The 22,777-nt window shown below is 34.3% G+C and overlaps 3 protein-coding genes across 3 annotated transcripts; 2 read left to right on the forward strand and 1 right to left on the reverse strand.

Moving 5' to 3' along the window:
• Positions 1–939: 939 nt before the first annotated feature.
• On the forward strand, positions 940–5,396 carry LOC140826282 (protein CPR-5). Its single transcript, XM_073188496.1, has 5 exons — positions 940–1,343; positions 2,925–2,981; positions 3,312–3,347; positions 3,468–4,232; positions 4,756–5,396. Exons 1-5 carry the CDS (start codon positions 990–992, stop codon positions 5,281–5,283), a joined length of 1,740 nt encoding a protein of 579 aa, XP_073044597.1. The 5' UTR covers positions 940–989; the 3' UTR covers positions 5,284–5,396.
• A 150-nt stretch (positions 5,397–5,546) lies between these two features.
• Positions 5,547–10,879, reverse strand: LOC140826283 (protein HEAT INTOLERANT 4-like). Its single transcript, XM_073188498.1, has 13 exons — positions 10,601–10,879; positions 10,250–10,288; positions 10,110–10,163; positions 9,895–9,958; positions 9,489–9,547; positions 8,706–8,830; positions 8,564–8,623; positions 7,836–7,894; positions 6,747–6,826; positions 6,565–6,603; positions 6,383–6,445; positions 6,091–6,267; positions 5,547–5,899 (listed from the first exon to the last, which is right to left on the reverse strand). The coding sequence occupies exons 1-13, from the start codon at positions 10,775–10,777 to the stop codon at positions 5,852–5,854; spliced, it is 1,044 nt and encodes a 347-aa protein (XP_073044599.1). The 5' UTR covers positions 10,778–10,879; the 3' UTR covers positions 5,547–5,851.
• A 4,276-nt stretch (positions 10,880–15,155) lies between these two features.
• Positions 15,156–22,561, forward strand: LOC140826284 (protein ACTIVITY OF BC1 COMPLEX KINASE 8, chloroplastic). The gene is made up of 21 exons (XM_073188499.1): positions 15,156–15,798; positions 16,381–16,516; positions 16,856–17,022; positions 17,245–17,365; positions 17,457–17,557; positions 17,794–17,892; positions 18,823–18,933; positions 19,027–19,106; positions 19,200–19,269; positions 19,558–19,631; positions 19,743–19,812; positions 19,940–20,028; positions 20,661–20,785; positions 20,976–21,056; positions 21,134–21,194; positions 21,280–21,334; positions 21,439–21,537; positions 21,619–21,708; positions 21,853–21,912; positions 21,998–22,120; positions 22,203–22,561. The coding sequence occupies exons 1-20, from the start codon at positions 15,295–15,297 to the stop codon at positions 22,112–22,114; spliced, it is 2,310 nt and encodes a 769-aa protein (XP_073044600.1). The 5' UTR covers positions 15,156–15,294; the 3' UTR covers positions 22,115–22,120; positions 22,203–22,561.
• Positions 22,562–22,777: the final 216 nt, after the last annotated feature.

A 22,777-nucleotide genomic window follows, 5' to 3' on the forward strand; every position in this document is an offset into this window, starting at 1 on the left:
TACTTATGAGAAAAAGATCAAACACATTTAGAAAAAAAAAACATAAAAAATAATAAATTGTCGTACAACTAATTGTTAATTATATGTTAAATTAGTAGAATAATAAAAATTAAAAATATGTTGGGTCAATATTTTGATTAGTAAAAATTTGAGTTTTTGAGTTTTTTTTTATATCATTTCCTTGTATTAAAATCGAATACCAATTTAAAAGAATATTAGTTCGTTTTCTTCTATTTTATTTTTGAGAAAAAATTATCAAATCGGCCGCGCCTTCTAAATATTGAAGCTATACACTAAAGAGTGGGTCTCATGTGAGACCGTCTCAAGTATCTTAATATGTGAGATGGGTCAACCCTAACCATATTCACAATAAAAAGTAATATTCTTATCATAAAAAGTAATACTTTTTCATGGATGACTCAAATAAGAGATCCGTCTCACAAATACGATCTATGAGACCGTCTCACACAAGTTTTGCCTACACTAAATTGCTCTATGTTGTTTGAGCACAACACCTAGATGCCATGAAATCAAAAGAATCTAAAAATTCAGCAAATAATTAATAATTAAGTTGTATAATAAGTTATTATTGTATCTGCTTAATTTTTTTGTTTTTTAAATTGTATTGACCTTTTTCATAAGTGTGATATTCCAATTAGTTTTAATTTGGTAATTACACAGATTTGTATTCATATAAAATTGACCCAAAAAAATATTTAATTCGTAATTTTAAATTTAGTTTTTTAAAAGTAAAGACTTAAATTAATCTGATATAAATAGATCAAATGAGTATTTAATTAAGTAAACTACTAAAAAGGTAAATAAAATAACCAGAAAAAGCGTCGAGGGATGAAAATGAGATTTGAAAGGTCGGAGATTTTCCCATGGGGCCAAAAATACATTTATTAAAAGTACAGGGACCTAGGAAAATCAAATTTTCCACATTTCTTCATTTTTTCCTCCGGTGACATTTTACAAAGTGATTTCCCATGGATGCCCCTCTCATCCGACGCCACCATCCTAAAGCGGTAGCTGAAATACAAGGCGGCGCCGGTGAATCGACGGCGTTAGTTCATTCTGACGCAATTAACGGCTCTACCATTTCCTGTAGAAAAACGAAAAAGAAGAAAAAGCTAGCTTCTGACTCGGTATCATCGGCGTCGTCTGCTTCCTCTAACAATTGCTTCTCCGCAACGTTGTCTTCGAAAAATGGCTTCAAGATTTTCAGAAACGCGAAAAGGATCCGGGTTGGCTCAACGACGACCCGGGGACGTGTCGGCCCTAGGGATGTCGATGCGCTTGGCCTTCCTCTTGGAATGTCTATCGCTGCTGTAGTTGCTCAGGTTTTTTGGATTTTTTTCTTTTCTTGTTCATGTCCTGGAATTTTTTATTGCTTGATAATTTTGATTCATTATGTACATGTCTCCCTTTTCTCTTTCGTTTTTCCTCCAAAAATGGACTTTAGGGAGTTCATTTCGGATTTTGAGTAAAGGTGAGTTCTTTGTGTACACTTTATTCATTTTGGATTTTTAGTGAATGTGAGTTCGTTGGGACTTGGGTACACTGGTTGAGGGAATTTTTTTATTTAAGTTGATTCCTTTAACGGTGTTTATTTTATGTCATAAAATTTGAACTTTAGCGACGATGCTTTAGTTTATGTGAGTACACTGATTAGAGGTATGGGTATCCATTTGGATTTCGTCGTACTTTTTCAGTTTTGTGGAAAATTTTGAACTTTTTTGGAGAGGGTTTGCCTGATTTTCTGCTAGTATGCATTTTTTGTGGGTAGTTTTTTTTTTTAACGAGTTTTCAGATTTATTGGAGAATTAAGCTGTGGAATTATTAGTTGATGTGTGTGTGTGTGTGTGTGCAAGTTCCTTTGGTAAACTTTATTAGATGATATCGTGAAAAGTTTTCAGCTTTTATTGTATTGAAAACTATTGATGCATAAACTTTTGTTGATGGAGTGGTTTGTTACAAATCATGTGAGGGTTATATTTTTAGCTCCTTTCTTGTGTTCAAAGGGGTCTTGTTAGGGAAATTCTATAATTGGCTCTCATTGGGTGGTCTTTCCACGAATAGAAATGGAGTCTATTTTCGATCAAAATAATATTCCACAATAAAAATCAATTTATTCAAAATCTATTAATGTTACACATTCAAACACTATTTTTACTGCTTTTTGACCAATCATTGAAGTGATTTATCTTTTTGTAAATTTTTTACTCGACACACTTAATTATATATCGCACCATGTTCAAAAAGTCATATAGAAGCACCACTTCAAAAATATATGAAACTTTTTGTGTTGTAGGGGAAAATATCACAACCAAATGTTAACCAAAAACATACACTTTTCGTGTTATAATATATTTGTTCAAGTTGAGTGTTTTAGTTTCTTGAATTAATGAAATCTTATTGAACTTCATCTTGTGTTATCCATAGTTGGCTTGATTGAAGTCACTTTTATGTGATAATGTTGCGACTATTGAGAGAATGAAACAGCTCGTGTAAGTTAGTATTCCCGCTCCCTCCACCCCACATCATATGTTTGTGGACTTGTTTCTGTGATGTAGTGTGATAAACTCTTCAAGAAATGTACTTTCAAATGACATTTTCTGTTGAGTGAGAGTGTTGAGAAGTGGTGGTGTTGCTGATTGGTCTTGGTAATATTAACCTTGAATTATGCTGGTCGTTTCATTTCCATTCTGTTGTTAAGTGATTCCTTGATATATGTTTTCTGTTGCTAAATGATTTTTTGATGTACTTTCTCTAGGCACTTAACCCTGACTTTGAAAACTGTTGTTACTTCTGAAAATTTCAGGCCATCATCTGTACTTTTGCCAAATCATTGATTGGATTGTTATGCGCTTTTCTTCATATTTTCAATTTGAAATATGAAGTGTTAGCCTTGCTTATTGTAGGTTTTGGAAAGAAAAAATGCTAGTGGAGAGAAGATTTCTGATGATTATCTGTCGGGTGTACGTTTTCTACCTTTCTCAGTATGGTTTTATTAGCTATTTGCTTCTTAAGCTTAATATAGAAGGGCATTTATATTCTAAAATCATTTTTTAAGTTTGCTCAAAGACATCTAGCCAACAGATATGAAAAAATCTGTCTGGTTGATTTCTTCCAGCTTAAGACCAATTAAACCAGGAACCAAATTTGAGGTGTTCCTTGATATACTTAGGCAAAACAAACCTTTAATTTTTAAAGGATAATCAAAAATCATTTTGCGTACTGAAATACTCTCTCTTTCTGCCTTATTTCCTGTATACATTTGTTGACATTCCTCGTCTCCCTGCTCGCAGCTCTGTATTTTGGCAGTCAGAGAGTCTTTATCAAATGTAAGCCTAATCTAGCTTTGTGCTGATTCTGATAGTGTGGTTTGATTTCCACTAGTCTCTTTCAATTTGACCTAGTCAAGGTTGTGTTTTTTATCCCTTTGATTGCTTGTCTGAAAGCAGGTTTTTGGAAACAAATTTGATAGTTTTGTGACGAACTTCGAAAAATCTTTCCGTAGTACATTGATGACTCTGAGATTAATCAAGGAATCGTCGCAAAATGCTGAAGAAACACGCCAAAAAGCTCGATTTAGAGAGAGTTCTTGTTCTGCAGCAAGAACACCATTATCACTTGACGGAAAAGAAGATTCTACACGCTCTTCTGATAATAACGATGGGTTGGAATCATTTTCTATTAGAACCAGAAATGAGGGATCATACCTCACTAGTGAGCAGATGGAAGATAATACCCAGATGGATTTGATGAATCGGCAGCTTGTCAATTCTCTGCATGATGAACAGATAAAGCAGCTGTTGCCTGGTGCTTATACAATCACTAGCCCATCTAATCCTTCAATAAATAAATTTTCCATGCTGAGCACTGTAGAAAAATCTGTAATGGAGCAAACACGTTCTAATGACCTGAAGACATTCGAGATTGGTCTTATCATGAAAAAGTTGCAACTCAAAGAAAGACAGCTATCTCTCAATTCTGATTCAAATTTCCTTGAGAGGTGGAAATTATCAATGGGTTTCTCTAAGGCATCTTTCAAAGCCGAAAAATTTAAAACTCAATTACAAGACACAAGAGAAACGGAGCTGCTCAGGAAATGCTTGGACTTTCTTGTTTCTGGTCTGATCATCATGTTGTTTGCCCTCGCATATGGAACTTATGTTTATTCTCACAGAAGAATAACTGAGATTACTGAATCTTGCTCTCCGCCGAAGGTAATATCATACTTACTCTCTGCCATATCATTTGATCCCATTACTTACGTGTTACTATGACATATCAATTCTGGGATTTGCAATGCCTTAATTATGTAAGCTTAAAACCATGTGAAAGGGCTTACAATAGTTAAGCTATAATTTAATTTTCTTTTGGCAGATTGTTCTTTTCTAGACCAGAATGTAGTGGGGGATGTGGGGATTTCACAATTGTTCCAATGCTAATATAGCTAGCTATTTGGAATTTTTGTAACATTTTTTTACCCCACACGACCAGTTAACTAAAAAAAGTTTATCCATTGAGGTAGCAAGTAAAATCTATCTTTTATCATCACATAAATCTCTTAAATTTTCATTCTTCTACAGTTGGCTAGTGCAAGGGTTCATTTATTTTGTTTGAGAGAGCACATGTTAAATGCTCTGAATAATGGTTGTCAACGACTCAACAGTATTCATGATTCGTGTTCTGTATTTTTTTGTTTAATTTATTTCTGAGATAAATATCAACTCTTCTTTGTTCCAGGAATCCAAGTCTTGGTGGATGCCAACATCCATGTCAACTTTCACCTCTGGCCTGCAGATTTTTAGATGCCAGATTCAAGTATTAAGTCGCATGCTATTTGGCATCATATTGATTGGGGCAATCACGTTTTTACTTATCCAGCGATCTTCCACTACACATCAGACAATGCCCATTACTTTCATCGTGTTACTCTTAGGCGTCGGCTGTGGTTGTGCGGGAAAGTTTTGCATCGACACCTTAGGAGGTAGTGGGAACCACTGGTTAATATATTGGGAGGCTATATGCTTATTGCATTTCTTCTCAAATGTGTTTCATTCAACTCTGTTCGTTGCTCTAAATGGGCCTGTTACTATCGTTGAAAGTTTGGAAGAGAAAACTATGTTCCCGTATTGGGCAAGGAGGGTGATTTTTTATTCAGTTCTGCTATCTTTGCCGCTGTTGTGTGGTTTGATGCCTTTTGCAAGCTTTTGGGAATGGATCGATCATTTTTCGTCTCTGGCTGTGGCTTTCAATGATGAATTTCATTGATGATTTTTTTAACTTTTCATATTGTAATTTAACTACGTATATAACTACGTGACCACCAGATTACATGGCATCATGTGTGAGCCTTTCATGTATAAATTATCTGGTGTTCTGGACGTATATGGTTTTCTGTATGTATAACGTAATTTATCAACTTCTCTACAAGTCGATTTCTGTTTGTGCTTATGCTTTTGAAGCATGGATTGTGTGGAGGACAATGCGTTTCAACAATTTGGAAACTAGCTATAAAACAAAAGACTCGACCCTTCAAGTTCCCAACCTGTCCCGCCTTAATGGAGCTGTTTCGGTTGATTTCATTTCGCTACATCTTATGAAATTTGATTATTTCTACAACCAGTGTAGCAAGAAGTTCGTTTCTTGCAAAATCTTCCTTCAAAAATAACCCTGATCACGGTACATATCTCAAGAATTGAATAAATCGTTTCCACAGGTTGCGCTTGGTCTCGGATGATTGAACTATATTGGGGAATGGTGCAGCTTCATAAACCTTGGAAGCGCGAGTGTTGAGCAAGGTAAGTTATGTCACATCCAGAATTTGTCCTTGGAAATGTCACATGACTTTGTGAGCCTTTCCATAGTATCGATTGATGAATGGTGCCTGCAAGGAAGGTTTCAAACACATAATCCGTCAGATTCTAACCTGAACTGTTCAAAAATTCGTAGTTTTTCATTTCTTTGTGAAAACATAAAGCTCAAACATGAATTGAAGCTTCCCACCCTAAGCAAAAGTTCCTTGGGAACAAAACAAATGGAGCAACACAAACAATAATAATAACAGTAGTAATTCACCTTGACATTGGATACATCAGGAGTATCAGGTGTAGATACAGGATAGAATTTGTAGAATTTCATATTCTCAAAAGCGGCCTTTGTTTCCTCACTCATTTCCTCCAATGCCTTTCTACGTGCCTCCCTGGCCTCACGATTAGCTTTTTTACCTTCTCGGACTTTCTCTTTCACAAAATTCTATACAAAAAAACAAGTGACTGGTCTTCCTTGTACAAGGAACTTTAATATTTGGGATGTGAACCATGTTCACATATTTAAGAATATATTTTTAAGGGAATTTACGAGAAATTACCTTAAAAGGTACCTTCTGATCTGTAGATAATTCTTCTTCCTCAATAAGCTTATCAGAGAACTCCTGTACAGTTTTACTAATCAAGTCAGGAAATTCTCTGGTTATATTCAAATCAACTAATGCACTTGTTTTGGAAATTGAACCAAAAACATCCAAAAGATGAACACAATTTGCAGATATACCTCTAAATCATCAAGTTCCCAGTCAAACTCACAGAAAACCTGGAGGCATAGTTGAAACTATGTTAGTTTGTCGCAGTCATTAAATAATCCAACCTATGTGCATCATCTGAAAATTCTGAACATTGGCTTCTTAATTGTCACCTAGATGAGCATTCTTGCTGGTATTAGCATTAGAAACTTACTGGTTTTGGGTCAATAGGAAACAAGATTTGAACCACTGTGCTCTGTTCAAGTTCATCTTCCTGAAGAGGCTGGTAGAAGTCTGCCCAAAGATGAGATGTAACGTAACATAAATTTCAGTAAGTGAAACCAGAAGCAACATTGACATGGTTACTAAACCACGATGCAATCTGTATTCTAAGAACAACGTTTTCATTAACTAAACATAAAATAATGTGTTGATATTTTCTAGATTGCACCTGAAAGGATCCCAATAGAGAAGCAGGACAGGGAATAGAGCTTGAGTGAATGTGCTGAGTTTGTTGCAAGGGTTTAACTGTTAAATAATCAATCTTGACTACAAATAAGAAAAAATAAGCAGCAACTGCTGATCTACAAGACAACTAATCATAAAGAAATCTATTGTTTCAACACTTACAGCTTATGCGTGTCTAATTCTGACAAGGAAAAAGGCTAAGAAACAGCTCTATCTAGAAAAAAAATTTGGGTATAAAAGGTATGCATATGACTTTTCAAGGTTGTGTTTTGTAGAGCTAGTGATGAATCTGGAACCACCAGTTTCACTGCATATATTAAGAAAAGGAATATGAGGAGGTAAGTATTGCTAACAAGCAATTGGACAATTTGTGCATTGCCTTGCCGTCACATATAGCTAGATAAAATCATCAAAGGAAGAAAGGGGCCAATGATTCATATCTTATCCTTAAGCTTTAAACTCTTTCAATCGACAAAATATCGCCTCGTAAAAATATATTGAAGCAGTTCTATAATGGCCCATTGTGTTTGTCATTATAGCTCAATAGGCTCTAGATCAGCGCATCTGAAAAGAAAAAGGACTTCATCCCATCTGTAGTGTTGGTGGAACCAACCATGACACATACAGTCCAAGCAAACCTCGGACTTTTTTTCCCTTGGAGTCTATTGTTTAACAAAATCCAATAAAGAAATCAACTAAAAATGTAAGGCACTCTTTTTACATAGTTTCTGCAGAGACTACAAAAGTAAAAAGCCCCATAACCATGAGAGTAACAGAATGCCACATATAAGCAAAGGACATTTAGTTGAAGGAAAAGGGCGCTGTGTTCACTCACAGGGCAAGCAGTACTCGAACTTCTTCAAGCGCTCAACCTTCATTTGCCGCAAACCTGCCCTGCAATAAATAACTTTCAGAATAAATGTTAAAAGTTCGATGAGGTCCTTTTATCTGATCCCTCTGCACCATGTTTTTCTTCATATTCCCAAATTGATTAGCCTACACTTAATTTAGATGAAGGAGTCAGTTCAACTGGAAGAGAATGATAATGTGAGAGCGATCAAGGAAGCCGGTTTTTCAAGTTTATTCTTAGTAAACCCCGTAGATTATTCCTCACCCAACATCAAATGTATCATCAAACAAATGACTATGAAACCATCATCATCATAAGGTTTGAGAGAATTGATTGCTATTATGCCTTTCTTGTATTGAAATATGCTACAGTTTCAACAGCAAAAGAATTTCATGGCATTAGAACTCCTTGTAATATTCAAATAACATGAAAAACTTTAGGACTGTCCATAGATAAATGACTAAAAAATACAAGAATTTGTAAAGAAGATAGACATTTAAGACAATAAACAATTTTTGCACCAAAAATGTAAAAAAATGTGCAAACTGAATAAGCTTAGTAGCTTACTGTGTCAATGAGATTAATTGACATTTCCTATTCACACCTGACAGAATAGATTACTAAAGGCAGACCAAATAAAAATCGCAAACACAAAACATCTAGTTCTTCAACCAAGTACATAGAAAGAAGGGAAAACAGGTAACAGAGCATACCTTCTCTGAGTGCAGCTCATAATGAAAATTTGGGATTTGAGTCTTTCAACTTGAGATTCCCTGTGACCACATGAAATTAAATAGGTTTCTACAGTTTGAAGACGAAAAGCACCGGGTAACAGAATCAATGGCAATTAAAGACCTATTTTCAAATGGAATATATGGAACCCAGTCCATTTTCATCTGCTTCATTGGCACGATTTCTTCAGTCTCCCTCTGAACTGATTTAATCCCGATTTTGTCAGAAGGAGGAAAAGGTGATACCACCTGTTCAAATTTAACATATTCATGAAAAAAACAGTAAGAGCTATGAATATCACATAGAAAAGTGTTTAACGCAACAGCCAACACTTCAATTCACATTGTTAAAACATACTATGATAACACAACTTCATCTTCTGATGGCATAACAGAACTAATACCCCACACAAAATGTGCATCCTAAGTAGCATTATCAAACTAGTTTGTACACTTTCCTGCCATTCAGCAAACTGTAATACACAATACAAAAGAATTCCAAGCAAAACTCAAAATACTGAAGGTCTAAATCGTTAAGGTTCATTGTTTGAAAAATAACGCCACATAACAATAAAAATTGAACCAGAGATCAGAATAAAATAAACTTAAGGCCTCCAAAAGGAGATATTAGAACTACCATTGAAATTGATGGCAGTTTCCAAAATACACGGTAACTTAACTCATAAAGGCAAGTGCAGCGAAGCACAAACCATCCACTGAGAATGTATGGAGTGTAGAGATTATGTGTAAAGTCAACACTTAAAAGAATCTCATCAAAGCAACACCCAATCAATTACATTAAGTATGATCAACCAGACAATTCAAAAAAAAGAAACAGTGAAAAACAAAGTGCCATAGGATGGTTAACTGCCAATCGTCATTATACAAAAGAAAGTTTGGGGCTTACGGCAACAACAACAGGTATCATTGTAACTTTCCCTTGACCTTGAAATGAGACCAATTGAGCTGCAAAAGTAGATAGAAAGTACCCAATCATCTGAGAGTATAAACATGGCTATAAAGAAAATACAATTAAACAGCAGTTAAAAACACGGGCTATCTTAAAAAGCCTTTGATTGCATTGAAGTAAGATGCAAGTGAAGCAAGTAACATCTACGACCAAACAAAGTAAAGTGGTAAAAACATGTTCATGGACTGCCAAACACTGAACTCCTGCCAGAAAAGTCCTTCTGGTCACAATAAAAGCTCTAATTCGAATTATAAAGAAAAATAAAGTTTAAATGCGAGAGAGAGAGAGAGAGACATTAATCACATATGATATTTTTCAACACAAAAGGAAGAAGGGAACTTACGCTCTGTACAGCCAAAGAGGTAGACTTTCTTATTATACAATTCCCCACCTTCTTCAAATGCATCCTGCCACAATATCAACACTATAACTCAACTTCTCTACTTGTCCTCTAAGTCTAATTTCCATATTTTTGATGCACCAATTCCAGAGACGAACAAATGTACATTTTATACCAGGTAAAATAGTGATGGTACAGTAAAAAATAGGGTAACTCACTTCTAAATTAGAAAAGTTCCATTTGTACTGATAAACCATGTCCAACTGATCCCACTGATCATCAAAACATCAAAGTCACTATAGCTAGATTAGCATGCAAATTTATAATAACCGCCAAAGTTTATAAATTAATTTCTAACCTCGGTGCCAACAGGAAAAACTTGTTGCCAGAGGTCTTCCTGCGAAAGATTAGCACAAAAACTTAACATTAACACCGCAGTTCCAACTAGTTACCCCAAAAGAACAGATTTACACACAATGATTCAAAATTCAACCCAATTTACTGAAAATTATCCAAGCAATTTAATTAGAACTTTTAAACCGCAACATTACCGCCTGCCTTTGAATTTGTACGAAAATCAATCACATTGCTAAAGAAATCAATAAGCTACAGACGTGTAGCACAAAAAATAAAGGTGTAGCAAAGAGCAGATAGTAAAATCATTTAGCCAAATAAACACGAGCATAAAATTAGGTAATTGCATATTTACCAAGTTACGTTTTTCGGGGAAGTACTCTGGCACGACTTGGGGGTTGGAAGCTCGAGATCGTTTAGGGCGACCTTTGTTGGTCGGCTCGACGTGCTGATTTTTCTGCAGAGGCGGCTCGCTGGGCTTCTCCAGCAAGTCGCTTTTGTGAGATGTCTTCCTCTTCGTACCTCTCCCCATCGCAAGGAAATTTCTAACAAATGAGATAGGGTTTTCGGAGAGATCCAAAATTTTTGAATTTGAGAAAGAAGAAATGGTATGGCGGAAACTGCTGATGTGGTCGTGAACGCGTGTACATATACATATATATATTATTAAAAAATTGTTCGACCGAACTCGACCCACCCAAAAACTTCGAACTCAATTCAATTCGACTCAACTTGATTTTGATTTTGATTTTTTAAAATAATTAAACAAAAATTTAAAAATAATAATATTTGCATTTATGAACATAATAACAAAGTTTCTCTATATTATTTAAATTCGAACTAATCAAAATAATTGAAATAAAAAATATAAAATATATATTAAATGATAAAAATTTATGATATAAATATATAACAAATTTTTTTAAGCATATAATATATAAAATGAAGGCAATATTTAATAATTGTATATTTTTTAAAAAAATTACAATTTTCGAGCCAATTCGGGTTGACCCGTAACTGATTACTTTTTCCGGTCAGATATCGGGTCTAACCCGATCTGACCTGAACCTGAAAACTCTCAACTCAAACCTGATTGTTTCGGGTTAAATAGGGTTGGTTTGTCGTGTCATATCATATTTTGACATCTCTATTCCGTGAAAACCTCCGTACCAACTAATGAGGTGTCATTCGTCTATTAGATGTTAATTTGGATATGTTTTATCACATCTAACATATGAGTGACAACTCGATAATGGTTACGAAAGTGGATACAGTTGATGGACAACACGTCAATATATATGTGTGCGTTTTTCTGGTGGATGTATAGGGATTGAGTCCTACTAATGTGTATTCAGATTGGAGGATGTATTGGATCGGATGTATTAAGTTTGGTGGATGTATTCGTTTTGGGAAACAATGTTCTGTCATACTTAACTGCACACTAATTAGCGTTCTACGTTTTTCTTTTGTACATTTCACTTAAATACGGTATGATTATAGTTAGTCAATTCAAGCATAAATTGTTCTATTTCAGATACAATCATGTGATAATCAAGCATCACATTACCCTTGTTTGGAATAATTAGTAACTCCAACCTTAAAGTTACGCAAATATGTTTGGATTTTGTATCTCCAACATTAAAAGTGGATCTTGTATCTTCAACCTTAAAAGTTAATTGATGTATCAATGAACATTCATCACGCAGATATATTCGGATTATGTATCTTCAAACTTAAAAGTGGTATGAACACAATACAAATATGTATGGACCAAACAAATACCTTTAAGAAATCTTTAGTACAATGATACACATGAAGTCTCATAAATATGACAATTGTATAACTTGATTACTCATTCAAGTTATATCCAATTAGTTTGAAACAACTCATACGACTTAACTTGTTTTCAATCAAAATCATTACACATCTAACACTTAAATGTCATATTGATGTGTCGATAGACATTCATTTCGTAAATATGTTTGGGTTTTGTATATCCGACCTTAAAAGTGGTATGAATATAGTTCATTCTAGAACATATTGCCCTATTTCATGTATTTATTTTTATTGATTTGGTATCATATTGTCTTATGTAGAACAATCACTTATTGTGACAGATGAGTGATTATACGTAGTTATTATGTGTGGGATAACATATGATATAACATATGATTGAACACAATATATTGATATATGGATCAATCAAACAATGTTGAGAAATATTTCGTACAACAATATACATGTATATCATATGGATGCCAATTATTTAATTTGAGTACTTATTCAAGTGACACCCAATTAGTATGAACCGAACCGACCCATAAATCCTATCTTGTTTTCAATTAAAATCATTCCGTATCTAAGACTTGAATGACATATTGATATGTCAACATATATATTCATTACGCAAAAGTTTTACTACCTCGAATCTCTTCAAATTTATTTGATGCCCTCAAATCGAATATGCTCATCTTCAAACACATATGAGGATTTATTATGTTACGTACGTCATCATTGTCTTTCAAAGTCACTGCAAATTTCTCATGGAAGTAATAAATTTGATAGGATCGATTGAAAGATAATCATTGAGTTACAATAGTCAGTTCTTGAAATATTAAATACCGATGAATTAAATCGAATTTGGTTTTCAAAGAAGACACTCAAAATAATCTTTCGTAGAAATCAATTAAACTTTCAAACATTTAAAAGATATACAAATTCAATGAATAAAAAACAATTAGTTTGAAGTATTTTATCAAACATTTTGTATTCAATATTTTGATATTTTAAATTTACATAAAAATAATGCTTCAACAATGCATTATAAAAGCAGTAACAATAATTAAATCCAGTAAATAAATAATCATGAATTTGTTTATGAATGTTCGGAGTTAACAACTTCAGTGTCACTCATTCTTCTCATTGGGAAGAATCCACTAGAAGATTTTGATTTATACAACTCCTTGTGCAAACTCATTTCAACTTAGAACTTATCTCTTGCCTAATTAAAACTCCTAGCATATTCTCGATTGTAAGTCACAACTTCACAATCCACATAATGTTTAACGTCTTTTATGCCAAGGCTATCAACACAATTTTTAATATATTTGTGTGAAGACTCATTCAACTAGATTTTGAAGTTCAACTCTCATGTATATGTTTTAGTAATTGTGTGTGAGGATTTAATCATTTACAGTGTATTTATCTCTCAGATGTATCATTACATATTGAGTTTGCTCTTATTTTAGCTAATTTCTTCATGTAGGCTGCCCATGCTTTAAATCCCATTCCAAAGCTTGTATTTGATCTTTAAGATGTTGTATTTACAGGCTTCATGAATGATATATACGTCAGAAACAAAGATTTTTGGGCAATATTTTGACTTGTAATTATAATTATTTTGGATAATTGATTGCGAAAATATTAAATTTCAAAAACCAAAATACAAAGAAAATACTCCAAGCTCAAGTGCGGTTAAAGAAGACTTTCTTCATAAATTTAAATGCTGAAAATCGTCTTAAAGTTAGCAGCAATCGACACAAGAAGCGACGAGATGTATGCAGATGGTGAGCAAATTAATTTCTGGAATAAGTGATCATGTGTCAACAAAAGGCAAACTTCTTATTTTACAGATCAAGAGAGTGAAACACAATAAAAACAACTGGGTCAGAGAGTGCATAAAAAAAAAATGTACGTGAGAACTGAATCCAAACAAAACTTGTGTATAGAGATTTTAAATCAATCAGGCCTCCAATCTCTCTATCTACAATATATTTTTATTATTATGATTAAAAACCTGTAAAATAAATAAAATATAACATATTTGAATACAATGTATAACATAAAAAAGGCAATATATACTAGATGAACACACAATAGATATTTATATATCTATATGTCTATACTGTCAGATAAATTTATTTAGATATTATTTTTGTTTCCACTTTGCCCCCAAAATTTTTGCATATTTGCACTTATGTCAAGTGATTTCATCGTGTTCCTTTCCACTCAGTCAATTATTTATCTCCATTCCATCAATTTCTCTCTATCAACAAACATTGTTGTCCTCATTTACAGATTTAATTTGAAATTATTACCGTTCATGATATTTATTATTATCTGTCCGAGAATATGAACAATGCTATAAAACTATTTTATTATTATTTATCTGAGAATTCGAACAATGAATTTCCATTTAATCCTCTTTCTCAGCAAAAAAAAAAAAAAAACTATAAATAGAAAAGTAAAAAATAGTGAGGATCATTTCTTAATTTACCATCTTCCACAGCGTACAACTAATCATAATAATCAAAGAAATAACAGTAAATTTTTTTGATAGTTTAGTGTAATTAGATTGTTTGCTAAATAATTTCCTTTTATATTATATCAATATACGTTATTTTGATATAATCAAATTATATCATACTCTGTTCTAAAAAAAACTTGAGTAAGTCTCTTGTGAGACGGTCTCACGAATCTTTATTTGTGAGACGGATCAACCCTACCGATATTCATAATAAAAAGTAATAATTTTTCATGGATGACCCAAATAAGATATCTATCTCACAAAATACGACCCGTGAGACCGTCTCATACCATTGTTTTTGCCAAAAAACTTATATAATACTTTATGTATATTTTTAAAATAATATTTCCTCGAATGTCATCATAACTTTATTTTTATTATCATGATATCCTTCAATATATACTTAATAATAATATATATAACATATTAATTAAATGTTTTAATAAGTATGTGAAGACGTTGCCAACTAACGTATTAGGATTTAATTGGCAATGGGAATCAACCAACCAATCAGAAGCCACCAATACTGATACTCTTGACGCCCATCTCTTTGCCCTTTCCAAGTGGCACCTTTCTTCTTCTCAGCCTCAAAAAAATAAAAAAATTAAGTTAAATTTTTGAAGAAAATGCTCAATTGAGTTGCATTCTCCACCACTACTCTTGTTCTTCCTGCCACTTGAAGTTCTTCTCAAAGATCACAAACTCAGAAAATGAGTTATTGTGGTTGCTGAGAATCAGGAAACATGGCAACCTTTTCAGCTTCTCTCTGTGCTCCATCTTTGCCCGAATTATTCTTTCTTTCTCGTAACTACCCATCAAAAAGACTGAAACTTTCCCTCTTTGGACCCACTTATCTTGAGCCTAGAACCAAATTCAGGAATATTGGAACAAGAATTAAGTCTGCTCCCAGAGAGGAAAGCGCTGTGCTTGATGAAAAAGACAGAGAGTTATTTACTAAGCTGAATGGTAGTGTCAATGGGAATGGGAATGGGCACGTTAATGGGGATTATAGCTTTGGAAATGTTTCGGTGGAAAATTATTCGAATGATAGTGTGAAACCCGTGAGTGAAAATGGGAGTTTAGACAAGTATGTGAATAAGAATGGGAATGGGAGAGCAGCTGTAAGAAGTGAAGAGGAAAGCATTGAAGTAGTAAAACCGGAGGTAGTGGTTACTCGTAAGAAGACAATAGAGGAGATTGGACAAGAGGAGGCGTGGTTTAAGCAACGTTTGCAAGATCAAGTGGAGGTATTTTATCACTACTATTATGTGCCCGATTTTGTACATCTTGCTCGATCTAAGTTCGTAAAAATGGTGTATTGGATTTACTCTTACTATTTTTTTATGCATTACACGAGAAATTCCATTTCTGTGGGTGCTTATTGTACAGGGAGCTAATTGAACTGTCGAAATTTCTTCCTGCAACTTATTACATCAACCACAATATGCAACTTATTACATCAACCGCAATAAGCAACATATTTATAGCATGAAAATATCAGTTATGATGGAGAACATCATAAATATTATGCTGTGATGTTTAAAGACGTAGAATCCCTTCTTTCTGGGCCATGTTATCTGAGTGATGCGCATATTTTCCCCCAATTTCTTATCCTTCATGATTTTCTTGAATGTCAAATACCGATTTTTGGAGAAAGTAAACATTTAAGTGTCTCTGTATTGGATGAAAATTCTTTTAAGTCATGCTTGTATGCTGTCGGTGGTTACCCTCTGAAGTCTTATGATATTTGATTAAAATGGATACACTTAGTTGTGGTTTATTGTGTGGACCAGAGTTCATACTTTTCTTCATTGTCTGGGTTTTTGTAGGTATCTGTTGCTCCTGGTGGTCGTTGGAGCCAGTTTAAGACCTATTCTACAATTCAAAGGACTTTGGAAATATGGGGATTTGTCCTGACTTTTTTATTCAGAGTTTGGCTGAACAATCAGAAGTTCTCTTACAAAGGTTGGCCATTTTCCAAACTGATTCTAAATGAACGTTTAGTGGGTGACATTATTATATCATGTTAACATGCCATATGCATGGTATGCAACCTAAGAAAAATGACGTAGAAAGGTAATTTATCGGCAGTCCATTTATCACCATGACACCTATCTTCTCTATTATACGGCTACATCAATGTGTGTATCACCATTCCGTATTAAACCTATGTAAGATTAACTAAACTGTCTTCCAGAATAGAACAATTGTGAACATTGTTTTTATTTTACTCTTTCCCCTAAAGTTTTATCTACTCTTTACCAATTTATTAGCCTAATGGATTTGGAAATGCACCTTGTTAAGGTGGAATGACAGAGGAAAAAAGGGTCCAGAAGCGAAAGGTTCTTGCCAAGTGGTTAAAAGAAAATATTTTGAGACTTGGCCCTACATTTATTAAAATTGGTCAGCAATTCTCCACAAGAGTAGACATACTTGCTCAAGAATATGTTGATCAGTTATCAGAACTACAGGTAAGTTCAGTTATTTATGAAATACTATTAGTCATTCTTTATTCTATTGGGCTATATTCAACAATTTATAAAATACAACCTGTCTTTTCTTCACAACTTTGAGTTTTTGTCTTATATCTCGACTTTAATATTTTTACGCAGCATTGTTTCCTGATAACAAATTATAATCTGAAAAAAACAGTCTGAGAAAAAAACAAATAAATGTATTGATGCTACGTGCAGGATCAAGTTCCTCCTTTTTCTTCAGAAACTGCCGTCTCAATAGTTGAGGAAGAACTTGGAGCCCCTGTAGATAATTTATTCCAAAGATTTGACCGTGAACCTATTGCTGCGGCAAGTTTAGGTATTCTTTATCCTCTCAATACAGTAAGTAAGATATTTTATTTATTAGCTAAGTACATATAACTTTTCAGGGTACTGATTCTTGAATGCAGGTCAGGTACATCGTGCAAAGCTGAAGGGACGTGAGGTTGTCATTAAAGTACAAAGACCTGGTCTGAAGGATCTATTCGACATTGACCTAAAGAATTTGAGGGTGGGTTGCAAATTTTAACTTTTCCTAGTCTCATTTGCTCCAATGCTGGAAATGTCTTGTCCTCGTTATTGAAAATAATTAAAAATTTAGCAAGCGCTTCTTATTTTGTTGTAACTTTCAAGGGTAAAAACTACATCGGTCTATATTACTAATGATTTTGTTAATTTACATTGACATACTTAGGTATACGTTGACCATCTTTATTCACTAACGTTTTTAATTTGTGGTTTCCCTAGGTAATAGCTGAATACCTTCAGAAGATTGATCCCAAATCTGATGGTGCAAAAAGGGATTGGGTTGCTATTTATGATGAATGTGCAAATGTCTTATATCAGGTTATGAATTGCCTTCGATGCTGCATATGACATAAATTCATTATATTTATTATTTAATATTCCAACACTTTCGCAGTTCGCTAGTTTATTATTAAACCATAGTGATGGTGTGTTGGAATAATATATTTCAATGAGGGTGCATTTGATCGATGGATTTGAAATTTGATTTGTTTAGATGATACAAATTCAAGTAAATTTCAAATACACTCTATATCAAGTTGAGCATTTTCAATAGTAATTATGATGATGGACGTCTTTTGAAATCCATCCATAAAAATCATTTCTCAACTCAAATCCTTCCATTCAAATCTCAAATCAAATTCATCAATCCAAATGCAACATCAAAGAATCGTTGGCTGCAACTTAGAGCCAAATGTTGTCTTGAGTGTTTGTATGTATTTGCATTGGGATGAGGAAGACCGTTACAAAAACCCATTTATTGCTAAGTGTTAGGGGATAGATTATAAACCTAAATCTTTTGGTTCGATGTCAAATAATAATTCTACTTCCTGTTTTCCCTACAAGCCATTTCAATAAATGTATAAACATATGAATGCATGGTCACTTTGATTGTTTATTTGATAGAACGAACTTAGAATCAAAAGGCTGTAATACGGTTACCAATAATTAATGCTTTTGTTGAACTCAATTCTTTTGAAAGGAGGACCAAGATTTCAATGAAAAAATTGAGTCCTGGTAGCTTTCTAGCTGGCCTTCTAAAGTTTACCAAATAATTTGGGCACGTGATAATTCACTCATGAAATGCACCTAACATGTTTCCATTACTTATGAGTAGGACTTTTGCTACTAAACGTGGAATTTAAGCAGATACTACTCTTCTATAAACAAACTTAAAAATGTCTAATATCCTTCACTTGTTATGTAGAGATTCCAATAAGGTATTAATTAGACATTATTTGCCATGTTCAGGAGATTGATTATACTAAAGAAGCTGCTAATGCTGAGAAATTTGCGAACAACTTTAAAGATATGGATTACGTGAAAGTCCCGACAATTGATTGGGAATACACAACCCCACAGGTTCAAACGTGTGGAAAGCATAAAATTTCAGTGTTAACCACACTATTCTTGATGAAATATTATTAATTTGCATAGCTTCTCCATGTTCCATAGATTCTAACGATGGAATATGTTCCTGGAATCAAAATAAACCGGATACAAGCTCTAGATCAGTTGGGTGTGGATCGCAAACGGTATGATTCTTGTAAATTAAACTTCAAAGCAGACTTATTCTTGCACTTCCATGTTCAATTCTCACTGTGATTTTTATGTATAATGTTCATCAGGTTGGGCCGTTATGCTGTTGAATCTTACCTGGAGCAGATTTTGTCCCATGGGTTTTTCCATGCCGATCCAGTGAGTGGTCCTCAAATCTATTCATTCTTGAATGCTTTGTAAAGAATTTCCTCTCACCTCATCAATTACACTATGCTTATGAGTACTTGCTTCGTATAATTGATTTTCTTAAAAGTTGGATTTCCTGGCATCACCTATTTGTTCTCTAGTATTTTGGGTACATATCCCAGAGATAGATTCTCTATTGCATGCCCCCATATAAATTTTCTGAAATTACATGCTTCAGGATCAACCTTGTGAAATTACTCCCTGTTTTATCTACTGTGTCAATTTTCTTTCTTCTTGCAGCATCCTGGAAACATTGCTGTCGATGATGTCAATGGTGGAAGATTGATCTTTTATGACTTTGGAATGATGGGAAGGTGCGTTTTCTGCCGTGCTTTCTGCATGTAGAAATATGTTTCCTGGCTTAGAGTTATCAAGTCAATTTAATCTCTATGGAAATATGATACTCTGGCCCTAACTTTGTGCAGTATAAGTCCAAACATCAGAGAAGGCTTGCTGGAGGTTTTTTATGGAGTTTATGAGAAAGACGCTGAAAAGGTGATTGTTCTAAATATTGCGACGTGTTGTCTATATTTATGTGCCTGACTGTCAGCTAAGAGAATGCATGACAGCTGATTGTGTATCTTGTTTGTTCCATTGAAGAAAATGCATGAATCTGCTGCAGGTTATTCAAGCAATGGTTCAAATGGGTGTACTAGTACCTACGGGAGATACGACTGCTGTCAGACGAACTGCACAATTCTTTCTGAACAGGTTTTTGTTGGCTCATACATAGATCTTTTTCTTTCTTGTTTCTCTGATTTTTTTCAAACCTAAACGCACACATATGTTTCCCTTAGACTCTTTTTTCATGTAGCAGCACCAATGCCTCAGCAAAACATTTTACCAGAAGCTGAAATGCAAGAATTCCACCATCTTAATTTGAGTTTAAGACCATTCAAATCTTAGCCAGATAATATCAATTGCTTGGCTGGAAACTAGATTTAGTTTGATGCTTAATATGATGAATGTGTTGCTCATAAGCTTGTCATATTGAAAGATATGCACGAATGACCCAACAAGAAGTTGAGGACTGTGAATTGAGCTTTGTGGTTGATTCACGTGTTGGACTTGCATATTTTATGAGAGATAAGTTTTGGGTTTACTAGTGATGCATCTTTTTTTCAAGTGTATGTTTTTTGCCATTGATGGCAAAAGATTTTATGACTGGTGTTTGCCTCCAATATAGAAATCCCATTATTGTAATACTATGCGTTGTTGCTATTGGTGTTTGCGTATGTATACCTTCCTACCATGTGATAAACCGGTATCTTGGGCACAACTGTTTCCTGGACTTCCAATGAATTAATCAAAGAAAATTTTCAGTTACAAAATACCTTTTGCAGCTTTGAAGAGCGACTTGTGGCACAAAGAAAAGAAAGAGAAATTACACAAACAGAACTTGGATTTAAGAAGCCATTGAGCAAGGAGGAACAAGTTGAGAAAAAGAAACAGCGTCTTGCCGCAATTGGTAACTCTTCTGTTAGGTTAATTGTTTTCACACCTGTAACATACTGATTTATTGATTATAATGGAATGCAGAAGTTATTTTGGTTCTAAAATGTGTCATCTTTTTTAGAAATATGCACTATTCCATATGCATTATTTTTTATGCATCTATTGGGACTTCATTTGTGTTCTTGTTTTTGTGTTTTTAACAGGCGAAGATTTGTTAGCGATTGCAGCAGATCAGCCCTTCCGGTTTCCTGCCACATTCACTTTCGTTGTCAGAGCTTTTTCAGGTATTCAGCTCTTGTTTCGTATACTGTGCTGCCCTTCCCAGCTCATTCTGATTTCTCAATCGCAAACCTTTCGTCAGTGTTGGATGGTATTGGAAAGGGGCTCGATCCTCGATTTGACATCACTGAGATTGCTAAACCGTAAGTTTATCCTGGGATTTATGGGTCAGACATTAAAGAATATTGCATCTTTCTTTTGACTAAATGAGTTTCATGTACAATGCAGTTATGCTTTGGAATTGTTAAGATTTCGCGAAGTTGGCGTTGAAGTTATCCTAAAGGCAATGTTCTCCACACCTTAGCTGACAAAAATATTTCGAATGTGGTTGATGGTAGTCAAAAAGGGAAGGCTTTTCTTCTGAAACTTTATCTTTCTTGTGTTCAGGACTTCAGGAAGAGATGGGACAGGCAATCCCGTGCATTTTCGAATTTATTTAGGCAAGCTGATAGAGTAGAAAAGCTTGCTGACATTGTCCAGCAACTGGTAGGTGATTTGGTACTCAGAAAATATACAATATTCTCTAGTAGCATGCTTTAAATATTTCATTGATGTGTCTCTTCACAGGAGCAAGGCAATTTAAAACTTCGTGTTCGAACTTTGGAGTCTGAGCGGGCTTTTCAGCGTGTTGCGGCTGTTCAAAACATGGTTGGGAGTGTAAGTTCCCATGATTCAAATCGTAGTGCCAAACTATACAACAAATATTATGCAAGCAATTTTATCAGACAAGAATATAATTTCCTTTCAACTCTATTCCTTATTTAAAAAGAAAAGTGCACAAGTTTCGGTTCTAATTTACAGGCAGTTGCTGCCGGAAGCTTGATCAACCTTGCAACAATTTTATACCTTAATTCCATAAGGGTTAGTCTTCCAGTATATTCCAAGTGACTATCAACTGGATCAATTGTTGTCCAACTCTCGTTACAATCCTTATTTTCTTCTGCAGATGCCTGCAACTATTGCATACATCTTCTGTGCGTTTTTCTGCCTCAAAGTTCTAATTGGCACAGTGATAGTTAAGAAATTAGATCAAAGAGAAAGGCTGATCACTGGAACTGCTTAAATATATGTATGATGCACTACTCTTCTTAAATTTTCTATGTTTCTGCCGACATTATTATGTCATGATACAAACCCCGGTCTTGCTACAGAGTCAGAACCACAAGTTATAAATGCAAGGCGAGTCGTTAACCTTCAAAATGCTTCTGTCTTCTGCATTGTGAAATTTGGAGGGATTATCTGAATCCATGGCTTGGAACTGCATGCTTTTAAGAACCATGCTAGATCCCTATCTTAGGCCCAAACCGCAGTTTGCTCTCACATTTTGACATCTAAATGTGTTATTTTTTGCCAAATCGTTGTGTTCTGGCTGGAGTTCACCATTTAAGTCCATCAAGTAGGCCACCCGTCTATGTGCATTCATGATTTGTTGTAAAGATCGGTATGTGCATCTTGTATACAGTAACTTTTATGAAAATTTTCCAGAGAAATAAGTGAATATACTTTGTTATGAACTTTTTGTATAAATAAGTAATTCCTTATTGTACAAAATCTTTAATGAATATAAAGCAAAATGGATTTCATGTCCATGTAGACCCCGCTAACTAGGGGTTATGAGCAATGAGTAGATCCAAGTATGGAAATTGAGATTTTTCTAATATTAATACAAAGTGAGTCTATGGTGTCTTCTTGCTTTTGCGATTTATTGGCGATACACGAAGCATAA

This window comes from Primulina eburnea, chromosome 3 (assembly GCF_022965805.1).
Source record: "Primulina eburnea isolate SZY01 chromosome 3, ASM2296580v1, whole genome shotgun sequence".
NCBI lineage: Eukaryota > Viridiplantae > Streptophyta > Magnoliopsida > Lamiales > Gesneriaceae > Primulina > Primulina eburnea.

Excerpts from the sequence above, each read along its gene's own strand:
- LOC140826282 (XM_073188496.1), top strand. The coding sequence starts at position 990 with ATGGATGCCCCTCTCATCCGACGCCACCATCCTAAAGCGGTAGCTGAA. Across the intron at positions 3,348-3,467 it reads TCAGAGAGTCTTTATCAAAT|GTTTTTGGAAACAAATTTGA; the intron begins GTAAGCCTAATC and ends GTCTGAAAGCAG. Across the intron at positions 4,233-4,755 it reads AATCTTGCTCTCCGCCGAAG|GAATCCAAGTCTTGGTGGAT; the intron begins GTAATATCATAC and ends TCTTTGTTCCAG.
- LOC140826284 (XM_073188499.1), top strand. The coding sequence starts at position 15,295 with ATGGCAACCTTTTCAGCTTCTCTCTGTGCTCCATCTTTGCCCGAATTA. Across the intron at positions 17,558-17,793 it reads TTGACCTAAAGAATTTGAGG|GTAATAGCTGAATACCTTCA; the intron begins GTGGGTTGCAAA and ends TGGTTTCCCTAG. Across the intron at positions 21,709-21,852 it reads TTCAAAACATGGTTGGGAGT|GCAGTTGCTGCCGGAAGCTT; the intron begins GTAAGTTCCCAT and ends TCTAATTTACAG.
- LOC140826283 (XM_073188498.1), bottom strand. The coding sequence starts at position 10,777 with ATGGGGAGAGGTACGAAGAGGAAGACATCTCACAAAAGCGACTTGCTG. Across the intron at positions 9,548-9,894 it reads CCTCTTTGGCTGTACAGAGC|CTCAATTGGTCTCATTTCAA; the intron begins GTAAGTTCCCTT and ends CTACTTTTGCAG. Across the intron at positions 8,831-9,488 it reads TGATACCTGTTGTTGTTGCC|GTGGTATCACCTTTTCCTCC; the intron begins GTAAGCCCCAAA and ends AAATTTGAACAG.